The sequence below is a fragment of the Pinus tabuliformis genome, chromosome J, assembly GCF_031772625.1.
Source record: "Pinus tabuliformis cultivar Carrire ecotype Pingquan chromosome J, CPIR1, whole genome shotgun sequence".
Taxonomy (NCBI): domain Eukaryota; kingdom Viridiplantae; phylum Streptophyta; class Pinopsida; order Pinales; family Pinaceae; genus Pinus; species Pinus tabuliformis.
Window position 1 is genome coordinate 497,059,864 of NC_142295.1, and position 16,302 is coordinate 497,076,165.

Consider the following 16,302-nt stretch of genomic DNA (forward strand, 5'->3'; position numbering starts at 1 on the left):
ATGCAAATATCCAAAATTAGCCTTTATAGATGAGGCTTTACATCCAAGGCCCCAAAATCAACCTTTATATGTGAGGCTATATGTGCTAAAATTGAAATAAAATATGAGCTAAAGACAATTATGGCTACATTAACATATCATTACTAATAAAACTCCTCATCCTCATCAGCAAAGATAGAACAAGATGTTTTTTCAGCAGAAGAGGCAACTCTACTAGTACTTCAGTTGCACTTGCATCACCACTGTCACAAATATTAAGAGTAGAAAGAGAGAGGTCTAAATTTGGACATTTTGCATCCACATCCCAATCTTTATGAGGTCCACTTGTATATTCTTCATTGAGCACTCCTATGAGAGACAAGGCGTAGGTTTGAATGCACATATACAAGGTCCTCTGCCTTCTGCGTTCTCAACTTGTTACGCTTCACATTATGAATGAAACTGTAGGTGCTCCAATTCCGTTTTGCTGATGAAGAGCTTGCCACTTGTGATAGCATACGAGTGGGAATACTTTGCAAATGAACACCACTTGTCCCATGACAAGTCCACCACTTAACTGGGTCCATGGTCCTCCTCTCATCCAAAGCTGATATGTCTGCAAAATCCTCTAATCCAACAACAAAACGCGCAAATTCTTGCCTTACATCAGTTTGTAAAGAAGTTGGAAACAACTTATGAAAGGCTTTTTTCACTCCATTGGCCAGTTCCTTGTCCTTATCTGGAGCCTTCCTCTTCCCATTGCTTTCAACAATGAATTCTTCATCATAAAATTTTGGATTCAAAGCATGTGCCAAAGTGTGTAATGGAGTGTTGAAGCTATTCCACCTGGTAACAATAATGGACCTCACTTGTTCAACAAAATCAAAATCCACAAAAAGAATAATGGGAGCCTCTTGTGTAATAATTTCCACTTTTTTTTTCAGCCATGGTATCCATGCCATCTTAAACCTCTCCTAGGAAAGGTTTCTCTGTGTCTGCATCTCGGAGAAGATCATATGCAAGTGATGTGAACTTGAGCAAGAAATCAATCTTGCTCCACCAATATTCATCAACCAACACCCTCCTCACCATACTTCCCTTCTCTGAATTTGCCTGTCTCCATTCAGCCCAAGTTGGACCCACCACCATACTCATTAATGCATTTTTAACTTCAACAAGGCGACACAACTTGATGAAGTTTGAGGCATACTTTGTCTCATCAACTTTCAACAACTCCAAGTTGGAGTATTCTCGATATATTGCTTGAGATTGGTGGTGATGAATTTTATAATCTCCCTAGCCTGCCCTGTAACCTCCATAATCCATTCTGTTTTTGCCTCGATCTCTTCTAAAATCATATACAAATTGTGGACAATGCAAGGAGTCCAAAATATGTGATTGTATCTACTCTCAACAATTAAGTCTTCAACTTTGCAAACAGGTGCATTATTTGTGATAACTTGCACCGCATTTTCTGTCCCTACTTATTCAATAACAAAAATTAAAATATCAGCAATGAACTTACTATCCTTTATCTCACCTGAACATTTTTCTGCTTTGATGAACATGGCTCCTTTTAGTGATGATGCAATGACATTAATCTAAGGCCTGCATCTTGTATTAGTCCAACCATCTGAGATAATGGAAAGCCTTGTACTACCCCATGAGTTAGGAATTGGTTTCAGATCATCATCAAGAAGTTGGCTCTCTTTCTTCAACAAAACTGTTATGTCGTTTTCATAGTTTGGCCCCTTGTAACCTTGAGTGGCTTTGTTAATCGCTCTCACCAAATCTTGCCAATATGGGGATCAAACCACATTAAAAGGGATGCCACAAGCAAAGATAGCCCTTGCCACTCTTGAGTCAACTTATTCTCTCCCTTGACTATCAAGCATTTTCAACAATTTGCTTTCTTGAATTGTAGTTGATGGCATTGATAACTTTGCTTCTACTTCTAGTCTCTGTTTTAAAAACTGGCCATTTCGACTCCGAATCGGCCGAGTTGGTCTGAGTCATAGCCCAACCGAGTCGATTCGGTCTTTGAACCGGATCGGCCAGCGGAGTTGTTACCGAGCCGACTGAGTTGGCTAATGACTTGGCCGGCTCGGTAACAACAACTAGTCAAGTCACTTCAGCGCCACTTCTTTTTGAAATTTCATTTTTGGGACCCCAAAGCCCAATGTAATCTGCCTTTGGGTTCTTTGAGGTCCATTCCCCTCTCCTAAACCCTATAAAACCCACCCAACCCCTCTCATTTCCTCACAACCATCTCATTGCATTTGAGTGAGAATTTGAGTGAGAGCTTGTGAGGAGTTGTGGAGTTTATTTTTGGAGCAGCAGTGAGGAGTCTTGGGCAAGCATTGTAGCAGGAGTGAGGAGCTTCTTGGGCAGCCATTGGAGCAGCATTGAGGAGTTGGTTTGTTGGAGCAACATTGAGGAGGCAGTTTGTGCGTAGAGGTATTTTTTTTCACTTGTAAAAATCTGGTTTTGTTTATTTATTTTTTTGTGCAAATCTAGGAATTGAAAAGAGTGTTTTTTGTGAAAGAAGGGAACATTGAGGCAATGCTATTTTTTTGTTTTCATTTTCAGAATTTTTCCTTTGATTTCCAAGTGAAAAAATGGCACCTAGAGTGAAAGATGCTGCTTGAGCATATGTTGAAATGGTTGATAGTCAAATGCATTGCAAATTTTGCCATAGAAAAATTAAGGAAGGTCCTGGGGGCATTAGTAGGCTGAAAGAACATTTGGCAGGGATTAGAGGCGAAATTACTCCATGTGAATCACCAGAAATTGGGGAGATTAGGAAGGATTTGTTAGCCAACTTTGAGAAGTTTAAAGAAGAAAAGGCTAGGCATAAAGAATTAGAGGCTAAAATTGGGAGGAAGAGGAGTATACAAAAAATGATGGCCACCAACCCCCATTTTGATTTTGAGGGTTCTTCTTCTATATCCCTTGTATTGATGCATCCAACCCCTTTCGATATGTTCCTCCCTCTTTGGAGTCTATTCAAGAAAAGGGTAAGGGTAAAATGAAAAAGAAGGGTGATATGAATATCAAAAGTTATTTCACTATCACACCCTCCTTTCCATTAGATGCACATGGTCCTAAGGCTAGTAGAACTTTGCAGCCCACTTTAGATGACCATTGGAAGAAAGAATTGAGGGATACTGCTTGTGATTACATATGTAGATGGTGGTATGATGCTGATGTCCCCTTCAATGCGTCCCATTCACCATATTATGAGCCTATGTTTGATGCCATACATGCTGCTGGAAAAGGCTTCAAAGGCTCTACTATGCATGACATAAGGGGGTATCGTTTGTGGAAAGAAATTGTCTCCATTAATGAGTATTTGAAAGTTTTCAAGGACTCATGGGCAAGAACAGGATGTACCATCATGTCAGATGGATGGATTGATCAAAGGAACCGTACCATCGTAAAATTTCTTATCTTCTGCCCACAGGGAACCATGTTTCTAAAATAAGTTGATGCATCTGATAAGGTAAAATATTGACAATTGTTGTTTCAGCTATTGAATGAGGTTGTTGAGGAGGTGAGGGTGGCTAATGTTGTTCAAGTCATCACAGAGAATGCCTCTAACTATGTTCTTGCTAGTAAACTATTAGAGGAAAAACACAAAACCATCTTTTGGACCCTATGTGCTGCACATTGCATAGATCTCATGCTTGAGGATATTGGCAAATTAGATTGGGTCAAAAACACTGTAGATCATGCCAAAAGTGTAACAAAATTTATCTACAATCATTCATGGATTTTGAGCCTTATGAGGAGACACACAGGGGGCAGGGATATTATTAGGCCTGCCATCACTAGATTTGCTACTCATTTTTTGACATTGCAATCTATGCTTTCACAAAATAGAAACTTGCAAAAGATTTTTTCCAGTGATGAATGGAATCAAAGCCAGTGGTCTCACAAATAGGATGGCAGAGAATTGAAAAAGAAAGTTAATGAAGAAATATTTTGGAGAAAGGCAACAGAGATTGTGAAGGTTGCTGAGCCATTGGTTAAGGTGTTGCAGTTGGTGGATGGGGAAAGATTGGCTATCGGCTTCATTTATGATGCTATGGATCAAGCAAAGGAGTAAACAAAGAGGGCATACAAGGATAAAGTGGCTAAGTATGGGCCCATTTGGGCAGTCATTGATGAAAGATGGAACAATCAACTCCATCGCCCTATACATGCAGCTAGGTATTTTTTGAACCCATGGTATCATTATAAAGCTCTGGCGGCAGGAGCTTTGAAGGGGGAGGTTAGAGATGGATTGATTGACTGCATTGATCGCATGATCCCATTAGAGTGTGATCAGCTGGAGATACACCGATAGGTCACAACCTTCAGCAAAGCCACATGTACCTTTGGGAAGAACCTAGCAAAGATTGCAAGGGAATCAGATGAGCCAAGTAAACAAAAATTTCAATTTTCAAATTCTTAATCCTTATTTTGTTAAATCGTTTATAATTTGAAAGTTGGATATAATTTGTAATTTTGTTGATCTAACTCATTACACTCCTATGTTTTTTGCAGCACAATGGTGGGAGGCTTTTGGTAGCCATTGTCATAAATTGTAGAAGTTTGCAATTCGTATTTTGAGTCAAACTTGCAGTGCTATTGGGTGTGAGCGCAATTGGTTTGTCTTTGAGAGGATTCACACGAAGAAGAGAAACTGTTTGGATAAAAAACGGTTAAATGATCTAGTTTATGTCCAATACAACCTCCGGCTCAAACACAACCAATTGCTGAACAAAAGACCTGATTCAGATCCCATTGTGTTGGAAGACATTGATCCAACATCAGATTGGGTAGTGGAGAGTCATCCAACAGAGTTTGATTCTGATGAGGATCTTGATTTGGATTTACAGGTGGAGGCATCACTTGAACATAATGTTCAGTTGAATGCAGATCCACTTGTACCAGCCTCAGGGCCAGCCCCAAGTCCTCCAGTTGCAGGCGCTTCCTCTTCTCAGCCACGATAGAAGCACATATCTCGTCTATCTCAGCTTGCAGCGGTTGCACAGCTTGCTAGTGCTACCACTTCTACAGTTGCAGTTGGAGATGATGATGAGGAGGAGCCATGGGCTTCCCTGTCTGACTCTGATCCAAAGGTTGAGCCAGATGATGTTGGCTCCTCTAGCAGTAGCCAGTAGTACTGGTCACAATTTACTTTTGTTGTAGAGGCCATTTCTAGCCTCCTTGGTTATGTGTTTTTGTTTTGATCTCTATATCATCATCATGTATGTATTGGACAGTGCACTGGGTGCCATTTTGATATAATGGATATATTCATGAGCCTACTTTGATCATATGTTGTCTTCTATCTATATTCTAATGTTGTGTGTTTGGAAACATGAATGAAAATCTTTAAAATTATGTTTTTTTATAAAAAAATTAAATATTTAATGTATTTTTTACAATGATCGAGTCATTGAAATCGAGCCGGCTGAGTCAATACCGAGTCAGAGTCGACCCTCGACCGAGGCAGAGTCGGAGTTTTAAAACATTGCTTCTAGTGCCCTCCTCTTTCTTGCTTCTTGAACAATCCTTGGCTCAATGCTATTAGACATGCGAGGATTGGTAGTGCCAGTGTTGATTTTGCTTCTTTGATCCTTCAACCTTTGAGCATCATTTCTCTTTCTTGAATTTAGCCCTCACCTTTGGATTTTTGGTATGTGCACACACATTGATGCAGGACCATTCGGCTCAGAAATATCATTCTATTTTAGTAGACATAGGGGGTTTTGTGTTTTCAAGGAAGTTGGTTTCCTGTGTATTAAATTAATGTAATAATTAAGGGTTTTCAAGTAAGTTTGTGATAGATATTTAGAATAGGAATTAATTAGATATTGTGAGGCATATTTGTAAATGTTCTTGAATGTAGGAGAACATGAGTGATTAGTGAGGATTGAGAGATTTTGAAATATTGTAAATCTTAGATTAGGAATTGGTTTTATGATTTTGGGAATTAAAGAGAATCCTTAGGATTTAGTTAAGTTGTTGAGATCCTCAAGGGACCATTGAGAGATTTTAGGACTTGATGAGCAGATTAAGGATTTGGACCAGGAATTGGGTTACAGAACCTTTTGTATAAATGTAAGCCTAAAAGGCATAGAAGAGGGTTAGCTAGCTAGGAGTTAGTAGTTAGAGAATTAGATAGGGTTTGATTGTAAGCCTACGAGCAGGAAAGGAAAAGGCCACTGATTAGAAAATCAGGCCAGAGAGAGAAAGAAAGACTTATTATGTAATTATTTGTTTATATATACACAGGGAGTTAATTCTGAATTGTGCAAGTGTGGATTGAGTAATCGAATGGTAAATTGTGTGAGTCAAAGTATTTGCATAACATAAGTGTGCAGGGAATTCAAAAAGAATCCGAGAGATACGAAGTGCACACAAGAGTGTTACGGGTTTACACACAAACAGTATTGGAGAAAATCCTTAATGGTTACAGCGAAGGGAGAGCTGTAAGGCTTCCTAAAACCTAAGGATTTACGAAGGAAGTGTAAAGGTGCAAAGGAATGAAGAACGAAGCTGAAGCTCGGATTAGAATAATTGAAGACCAAAGGTGAAAGCAAATGCCCAGGCAGAGAAGCCGAATGGACTATTACACAGTAAGAGACAAACGAACGTAGCAGCGTGCACAGGTATTGTTGGATCAGTTAGATCAACGAACAAGAGTGAGAGAGATAGACGGCTAAGATTAAGTCGCGCAAGATAAAGTCAAGAAGATGAATGGCGGAGATTAAAACCACGTGCAGAATAGTGGAGCGGTCTTTGTATGCAGTAAGCAGAATCTTGCGCAGACTCACAGTGGTAAATGGTATTTCTAAATTCTACGCGATTACCCTTAGAGGCCGACACGTAGCACACAATGGAAAGAGAAAACCACTTTTCTGGCGTGCTTTCGGAGTGATAACCGTTGTGCTAGTTGGAGTGCGAGATTGCGTGATCGCCGTGGATCTGACGAGATAGATCAACGGTGGAGATTATCTGGGCTAGTTGATGATCGGGTGACGCGATAACCATCAGATTAAGGAATGAGATCGACGATAGAGGTTGAATGCGCTAAAGAAACATCGATATATGTGCAAAGGTTTGTGGAATGGCGGAAAGGTAAGGTTTAAGTGTGCTTTATGAAATATTTCTATTATACAAGAGTTATAATAGAAATGAGTGGAATTAATGTTTTATGGTTAATGTTGGGTTAAATTGAAACCAGAGTTAAAAGGGTATGGTTAATAAGCGCGGGTAATAAGAATTAACCAAAGACTATGAAAGATTATGAAGGTTCCGCTCAAAGGTTTGTTAAATTTAAGACTTTGGATAGTTAAACGAAACGTTTCCGCTTAAGCATTTAATTCAAGAGAGTTAAACCTTGGTCACGGGAAGGTTTTACTAAGCAGGAAAATTTAAAATTCTTGGGACATGTATATGATATGCGTTTTATATGCATACTGTGGGTAGTTGCGGCTTAGGCTGGCATCACATATCAATACCCTTTATCTCTTCATGCAAAATGTGAGCCTTCACTCTTATGTAAGAGCCCTTGAAGGTCTTTTCATTTTTGCAAAAATTGCACTTCCATTGCCATGTACCACCGGAATTCATCTGCTTCACTTTGGTAAACATACTTCCATAGAGGATAACATTCTTGCTGCCTGGTTGTTTGAGTGGATTTAGGGGCACTTGAAACACAACTTTGAGAAGCCATGAATGCTGCAAAATTAGAAAATGAAAAACTCACCCAATTTAGGGGCACTTGAAACACAACTTTGAGAAGCCATGAATGCAGCAAAATTATAAAATGAAAAACTCACCCAACTAGTTCTGCCTACGCCCTTCCTCTTGCTGCCCATGCTGCAAAACACAAATAAACTCCTTACTGCTTCTGTAGGAAGCTCCTCTTGCAGAACAATGTGTGAGAAATGAGTGAATGAACTGTCTTTTTAAAGAAAAGAAGAGGCTCATAGGGTTTCTAGAGAATTTCATTTTTTCATCTTCTAGAGAATTCTATTTGTAATTTTTTATTTATTAAATTTAGCTAACAGCCACATAAAAATTGTTGTTTTAGTGTATTTGGTGTTAGAAGAGCCCATGCCCTTCGTCACCCCTTGAGCTGGCCGAAAAAGGTAAAAGAATAAATAAATTAATTTCGCCTTCCTGCCGCTCGAAACGCGGCCTATAGAGGCCGAAACAGGGCTGAAACGATGCTGGCTGCGATGTACGGCGTTTTCAAATCACGAATCGCCATACGGTACGGCTGACAGCATTTCGGCCCCTGTTTCAAGGCCATTTTGCATTTCAGACCACCCCCGGTACTGGTACACCACCCTTTTAGGTGTTTCCTGCAACATAGTTATGCACATAACTTATTCTAAGTCCTAGATTATTCTAGAAGGTACATCAAAAGTCAACCCCTCCTGCAATTCTTTGACCTTGAAGCATTAGTGAGGTACCTAGCCACTCTAACAATTTGAGAGTAATATTTATGCTGTATATCTGTGTTTGGATGTCCTCTTTAGTTGTTTAACTTGATAGTGAGTATTAATCATCTTGTGATTTATTTCTTCTAGTTTGGTTTGAAGTATTGGAAGTTGGCTACTGGTATCTGTCTGTATTTAGATCTCAGCTTCATCATCATCCTTGTGCAAAAGGAAATTGACATATGTGGCTTGGCTAAATCTGATCAATTCCTCTTCCCTTAGTTCATAGTGTCAATGAGGCCATTTTCTTTGTAACCCTTTTCCTAGAAGAAATAACATTGTTCAAAACAATGAATATCATCTCAATGACTTTTGTGTTAACCATTAGTTGGTAGTTTTCCTTATTCTTGGATAGGTGTTCTAAGATCATTAGTTGACTTGGGTAGTAGTGATTTTTTAATGCAATATTCCCAAATAAGATGGATGTATGTGATTCCAGCAGAAACATATTGGGGCTGCTCAAAACAATGTTGTAGATGAGGTGGCATGCTCTTGACATTGGGTCAAGGCATGAACACTCAGGATGAATTACTGTAGGGACAGATAATATATCATCATTGAATCTGGAACAAGCAACAATACAGAGTATTGTTGCCACCTGGATGTTGCATGAGGAGACTGGCCCTGTTGCATTGCTTTGGATTGGCCAAACCCATCCACACCTAATCCTCATGATTTTTAGATTGTAACAGTGGCTTGAGTTTTAAGGTTTTTAATTTACTTTATTTATGACTATTTTGTAAGGCATCAACTTCATGGTTTGAGAAAGAATCCTGAAATAGCCTGATGGTGGTGGCCCTGGGTTGAGATCTTATATTCCCTGCAGTCCCTGATCCAAATTATACAGCTTATGTGTGGGCTTGTAACATCAAATTTTCTGTTACAGCTTGAATTAGCCTAAGGTATTTGGATTTGTGCACTATGATGTGCAAGGATGCCTGAATGTAGGTTGCTGGTTGTGAACAACAGAGTTGTGTCCACAATTTTAATACTACGTAAATACACCCTCAGAATTCCTTAGTTTCTTCGCGATTATTTTGTTCTGAATTAATTATTGATGGTGCTGTTTTGACTTTGGGATTCTACGACATAAATGGCAACTGTTGCTTGGGGTTTATTTCCTGTAATTATTGCCTTTTTCCCCAGTCGATGCCGTTAATTATGTCACGAGCCTAAATGATGCCTCATTGAGACACACTGATCAACCTTATATCTGTTGCAATTATTTGTATGTGGCTTGAAATCACAGTTTAGCTCCTGAATCAATCTGAAGATGCAGCACTTGGATCTATGATGAATCAAATAAATGAATGGGACCAACAGATGCTACTTTGCTGTCCTTGTTGCTGTTCAACTTGGTATCTAGAGACCAATATCTTTTGTCCAACCCCAATTATATGTGCAACAAGTGCGGTTAACTGATTGCTCATGTGTTACCTTTTCTCTCATTTTTTTTTCTTTTTGTATTGCTGTATGGCTGCAGACTCACCATAACTTAAAGAGTGAAGGTGGATAGTTTTTTTTAATATCAATCTAGTAAATGGCAGCAGAATGGAATGCAAGCGTGCAGAGTGGATGTGGATGGTCTCCCGACCTAAATTTTGTTTCCATTTGGCAGAAATTCTGTCCCCTGGCCAACAAACAATGAAACCCACAAAAATTTTGGCACCCAACCAACGGACAACAAAGCCTGTAGAAGTTTGGCACCTAGCCAGTTGAAATATCTATCCTGTTACCACTTAAACTTGATCAAACATGCAGAATATACTTGGAAGTATAAATTGTGTCTAATATATATTATAAGTGGTTGATTACAATGAATGAATGTGATATCTTTGTATAGCATTAAATGGGTGGGCCATAATGAATAATCATTACCCTAGGGAAGGGTGCCTAATAATATATTTATCAAGGCATTACATACACACACATTCTAGATACTAGATACTAATATGTAATATATTAATATGTTTAAATGTGTTACATTATCTACCCTGGATTATACTAGAGGTATGTTACACATATAGCACACCTCCTCTCTAATGTTAACAGTTCTAAATATTGTTTGCAGCCATGAAACCAAGACAGGATGTTGGGTCTGTATGGCCCTAATGGTCTTTGTTTTGATGTGCTGTGTTGCATGCAACAAATGAATAAATTTCTTAAATATGTGTTCTATTGTATGTTCCACTCCCTTTACATTTTTTAACATGACATTTCATAATCAGATGGCTGGGCCCTGTACGATCCTGTTTAACAAGCTATCCTTTAGTAGAACGAGTCATTTCTGTGATCAGTTTTTTCATAATGCTGATTGATATCTATGGCCTTGATCTGAATTTATCTACTTCAACTTCAAGGGTTTAAGATACTACAGATTTCCTCGAAAGGGTTGATCTTGCTGTGGACGTTGTTCAGCTTAAAAACAAAGTCTAATGGTTTAGTAACTAGTTTCATATTTTCAAGTCTGTATTTACTATTATCCACAACTTGTTCTTACTGGAGCTAGCAGGGGAAGATGGGTTAGGCAATCCTGTTAGCAAACAAATGCTTGAAGGTCTTAATGAACTGTGTTAGCCAAACACTTGACATTCTCTTTTTGTTTATCTCTTAAACATGTAGGAGGGCAGTCAAACAGGATACCATGGTTTGGTTCCTGGAACATTGAAGGCTGCACTATTCCGCATCCTGTCGCAGGAAGGGGCTAATGGTTTGAAAATTCCTGAGATAGCAAAGCACGTCCAGGTACTATGTCAGCAGCCCTCTAGAAGTGGCTTATTGAAACATTAAAGGTCTTGAGTAGTTTCAAGTCAAGACTGAGAGCATTAAACTTGTTTACTGATTATATTAATTTAACAGTTTAATTGAATGCCTATTGACAGCATGTTTTCTCTATGCATGACCTTGTATCTTGTATCTATGGTTTGAATTTTGAAGAATTGTGATTTGAATGATCTCCCATCAAGTAATGCACTAGAAGCATTAATATACTCCAGTCTTTCAAGTGACATCACTCTATTTGAGAGGATTTCGTCTTCAGCATTTCGTTTGAGAGCAAATTTCATTCATTCAAGAGATGGGGGCCATTCATGCTCAGAAACTTCAGGAGATATGGACAGCGATACTGAGGAAAGTGATTCTGAAGAATCAGATACGAGTGGAAGTGCGGAATCAGCTTACGAAGAACAAGTTACAGCACATGCACTGGAAACTGGGAGAGAGGGCATCACAGGTAAAATTCCTCTGAGCATTTAGGGCTTCTATGAGGGGTCACTTCTTTGCAAAATGATTCTCAGAAATTTATTTTTGTAGGAACACCTCAAGCATCGCAATCAGTGAGGGAGTGCAGAAGTCAACATGAAGCAATATCAGATCTGGGAAATGAGGGCAATGAAGCTGACAGACATTGCACTGATGGAACTGAAATTGATGAGAGCCATGTAGGAGATGCATGGGTGTTAGGTTTGATGGAAGGAGAATATGCAGATCTGAGTGTTGAAGAAAAATTGAATGCTCTTGTGGCTTTGTTCAATTTAGTGAATTCTGGAAACACTGTACAAAGAACCATTAAGGTATGCCAGACATTTGTTTCTGATAAATGCCAGAACATAATCCTAAAGAAGAAACACAGTATTTATAATAGCATTGATTAAAATTACTTCTATTAGGCACCTCGGTGTTGTTTCTCAAATTTTTACCAAACAACGTTCTGTGCAATGGAAGTTTTTGTCTCCAATGTGAGAAAACTTCAAAATATTTGGTAATTTAAATCTCTAAACACAATTTTTTTTCAGTCGCTGTCATACAATATGTTTTTATTGTCTGGTGATGTCTGAAGCCCGAATGTACAAACATTAAATCCTGAAATTAGTTTGTGAATATGCATTGTCACCACCTGGTTTTCTGTAACATGCTATTCATTTATATCAATATGCCTTCTCGGCTTCATTATTTAAAGCAACTAATCTTTAAAGTCTAAGAGAAGCTGATCTTTTTGAAATATGTTTTCTTGAAAAAGGATCCATCGAGAATGGTGTCACAGTTTTATTCACAAGTTGAACTTCATGGAATTGGCAACAAGCAAGGTAGAAATAAGTCTACAGCAGCAAAGAGGCGTTCAGTTAATCCTTCAAGAAAGACCTCAAAGAAACGCAAGAGGGATTTGAAGTTAAGTGACCTGGATTCTAAATCTCAAGCTTCTGACCCATATTGTCCAGAGTCATTTTCCACAGAATCTATTTGTCTGGGGTCTGATCGCAGGCACAATATATATTGGCAATTTTTTGGGGGCAACTTACCAGATCCTGGTCGTGGAAGGCTGTATTTTGAGTCCTCTGAAGATGGACATTGGGAGGTGATTGATAATGAAGAGGTAAACCCTGTATTTCAAAAATCAGTTTTTCTAATCTTCCCTTTCTTATTAATGCTCTTGTAGAAGAATGTATTATTGTAAATGTGATAAATTCTGGTTAGACTTAAATCGGGGTTTACTTGAAAAAATGAATTGCTTACCCAGTCCATGCAACATTGCAGGCATTAGATACTTTGATGGCTCTTTTAGATTCTAGGGGTGTTAGAGAAGCTAACCTTCTTGCCTCATTAAGAAGTCAAGGAACCTTGCTTCGCCAAGAGATGAGGAAGCTTAAATCTGGTGTAAACCAAGAACCAGAAAAGTATGGAAGGGAAATTTTGTCTGGTGACAGTTCTTCTGGGGTATCAATTATAGAGAACAATCAAAATGACACAGCTTTTGAGCCTGAGAATGATTCATCCGTTTTCTCTGGAGCCATTTCACTTCAATTTGGGAGGACTGAGGTGGAGAAGCAACATGACTGGGATCATCATAGAGCTTTTGACAGATGGGTTTGGAGTGACTTTTTCCGAACACTTAAGGTTCTAAAGTATAATGCAGATAGGCTACTTCCTTGTGAAAGTTGTCATGATCTTTACTGGCCAGAGGAAGAGCATTGCATGCTTTGCCACACAACTTTTGAGTTGGACTTCGATTCAGAAGAAAGATATGCTGTGCATGTTGCAAGATGTAAAGGGAGAGGCCAAGATGAGAGTATTCAAGGATGTAAAGTTCTATCTTCACGGCTCCAGTCACTGAAAGCTGGGATGCAAGCTGTTGAGGTGATCTGATTGCATTACGTTTCATGGAATGTTTTGATATGACTACATTTTTATATGCTAATTCGTTCCTTGTAAAAAGTTGGAATTGATAGATGTTCTTATTATCACTTTGACAAATCATACCATGTATCTGAACTAGCTACAGAGTCTTTTGTTTTAAGACAAGTGCAATAGGGCACCGAAATACAATTAAAAGAATTTTAAGAAAATCTAATAGTATATTGCTATTTTTCCCTTTTGGAGCTTCATGAACCCATCTCATAGAATGGATTCTGAAATTTCAAATCTGGAGTCTCAGACGCTGTTTTAAGTTACAATTTAGGTTAAAATAACCGTGCAATAATTTCATTTTTGTCTGTAGGCTGTTTTACCTGAAGAAGCCCTGGAGGTTTCTTGGAAGAGATCTGGTCAGAAAGTTTGGATTAAACATTTGAGACGTGCTTCCTCTCCAACTGAGCTTGCTGAGGTTTGAGCTTCTTTTGTTTTTCTTTCTTGCCATTGATACCACTATCTTTTTTATCTTCAAGCCAACTTAATCTTTCTTTTACTTTATGTAATCCCTTTTTGCATTCCAGGTACTCACAGATCTTCAAAATGCTATCCGTGATGATTGGTTGTTGCGATCACAGTCAACATGCAGAGAGAGGATACCCTTTTTCCCAGGCATTCCACAAACAACAGCTTCTATGTCTTTCTGGTTGATGAGATTGGATGCTTTGATCTCTGTTAACTGGGAAAAAATTTGTCCCAAAGATTCACGTCAGAGAAGGACATGTTCAAAAGGTGTGTTCATGCTCTTTGTGCAGAAGATACTCCCTTAAATATCAAGTGATGCATTCATTTATATTCAGAATACCAAGCTACTATTAACAATCGCTGCTAACCTAGTACGTTATTCAGAAGCTATCACCATAGAGCAAACATTTTTTAGCTAAGATACTTTAATGATGTTATAATAGAATTATAGATAGCAGTGAAACATGTTTCTATGTAAGTAGGTAATAGTTAAAATGGCGGGGATCATTTGGAAAAGTAATTTACACCACAATATTGTGGTTGCAATGTTTATGTGCCACCTGGCTTATAAGTGCTTGCTTAGCATGACATGCTTATAAAGAAAGGCCGTTATGCTTCAGCAGGTTGCAAACAGTCATACAAATTAACCTTTCTGCATATGGAATGGTCACCACAGATGCCAGGAGATTGGGAATTCTGACACTAATGTATATGGATTGATCTCTAACATTCTTGGGTATACAACTATATAGGGCATCATGTTCCCCGTTCATTTATTCTTTTGGTTGGAGCTACAATCAGCATATAGGAAAATCTAAGGCATAGAGTGGACACTTTACTGTGCAACAGTATGATTGGCTGATAGCACCATCGGCGGAGATAAATTTAAAGATTAGTACAGACTTGTTCAGTTATTCATTTAGTTCAATTTGCAATTTGCATATAGGAAAATGTAAATCATAGACATCTTATGGTGCAGCAGTATGATTAGTTGATAGCACTGTAGGCAGAGATGAATTCAAAGATTAGAGCAGAGACTTGATTGTGTCGTTCTACTAATTCTGACGGTGTATATTTTGAACCGAGGTTGATGGGTTGTGGTAATGTACTTAAAAGTTATCTGTGGAGTCCCTTTTATTGGCTTTCACTAAATAAATGAATTGTGACAGAATGCTTACTCGAATTTTGTGGTTTTCTGCTCTGCTGCAGGAAAGTCTGCCCTTTCATGATCACCATTGTTGCAGTAAAAGTTTTGGGGTATGTTTCTCCAAGTGCTGAGCCAGATGTGCCCTATGGAGTTCAGTGTGGTGATACTAAGTATCTCTATTGTGCCATAGGAATTTGGATATGCAGATGTATTGGAAGAATGACACATTCTAGGGGCAAGGTTTTCCCTTACTGTCATACATTCACAAGAAACAACGGTGGCATAAGATGCAAAAAGCACTACAATATCTGATATCAATGGGCTGTGCAGGATATTTGAGTTAAATATTATCTACGTTTGCTGCCTCGTTTCAGATTATTGCATTGGCAAAGGAAAGTTAGCAACTGATGTACAAACGAGCTAGCTGCTGATATTATATATAGTTCGTTCATAGCTTAGGTTCAACACACGGGAAGTTACAAGGCCTTGGGATTGTAACCTTGTTTGAAGGTTGAGAATTTAATTTGAAGTATGCAGGAGAAGGATTTATTATAATGATACAGTCCAGCACATCTCATCTCCAGAACTGTTGGGGAATTTGAGATAGATTGCATGGCTTATGTAAAGTAGATTTCATCTACTAATCAGATACGAGGATATTATCCACTCATTGGAGTGCCTGATTATAAGTAAAGATTACAATTCTCCAATGATGTATTCTTCAAAGAGGAGCTGATTTTGATACATATAATCAAGATGATTCTTGGTGTTCTTAGGTTAACTCTGGTATTGTACTACTCATATTCTTTTGTATTATTCTCATTTTGTCATATGGGGCCATTGATGCTGATGATCTCGAAGCGATATAGGAATATAAATTATTTGGTTGACATTTTGTCCAATCCTTGTCACAGGAGTTTTTTAGTTGACACACAAAGAAAAACTTCGGCCTTCAACATCACTGTTGGATTCAGCGTATTCTTCGTTTTATATTGTGGATGACAACGCTATTAATCATTTTCCTAA

The 16,302-nt window shown here is 38.4% G+C and overlaps 1 protein-coding gene across 3 annotated transcripts in view; it reads left to right on the forward strand.

The window, feature by feature from the left end:
• Positions 1–16,057, forward strand: part of LOC149227964 (Homeodomain-like transcriptional regulator) — a 97,835-nt gene extending 81,778 nt beyond the window's left edge. For all 3 annotated transcript variants that reach the window (XM_089378013.1, XM_089378015.1, XM_089378014.1), the window contains exons 12-19: positions 11,103–11,225; positions 11,418–11,712; positions 11,793–12,052; positions 12,499–12,852; positions 13,014–13,613; positions 13,975–14,079; positions 14,189–14,396; positions 15,339–16,057. In XM_089378013.1, the coding sequence (XP_089234139.1) occupies positions 11,103–11,225; positions 11,418–11,712; positions 11,793–12,052; positions 12,499–12,852; positions 13,014–13,613; positions 13,975–14,079; positions 14,189–14,396; positions 15,339–15,358 (1,965 nt within the window). In that variant the 3' untranslated portion in view covers positions 15,359–16,057. The remainder of the gene's footprint in view (positions 1–11,102; positions 11,226–11,417; positions 11,713–11,792; positions 12,053–12,498; positions 12,853–13,013; positions 13,614–13,974; positions 14,080–14,188; positions 14,397–15,338) is intronic.
• Positions 16,058–16,302: the final 245 nt, after the last annotated feature.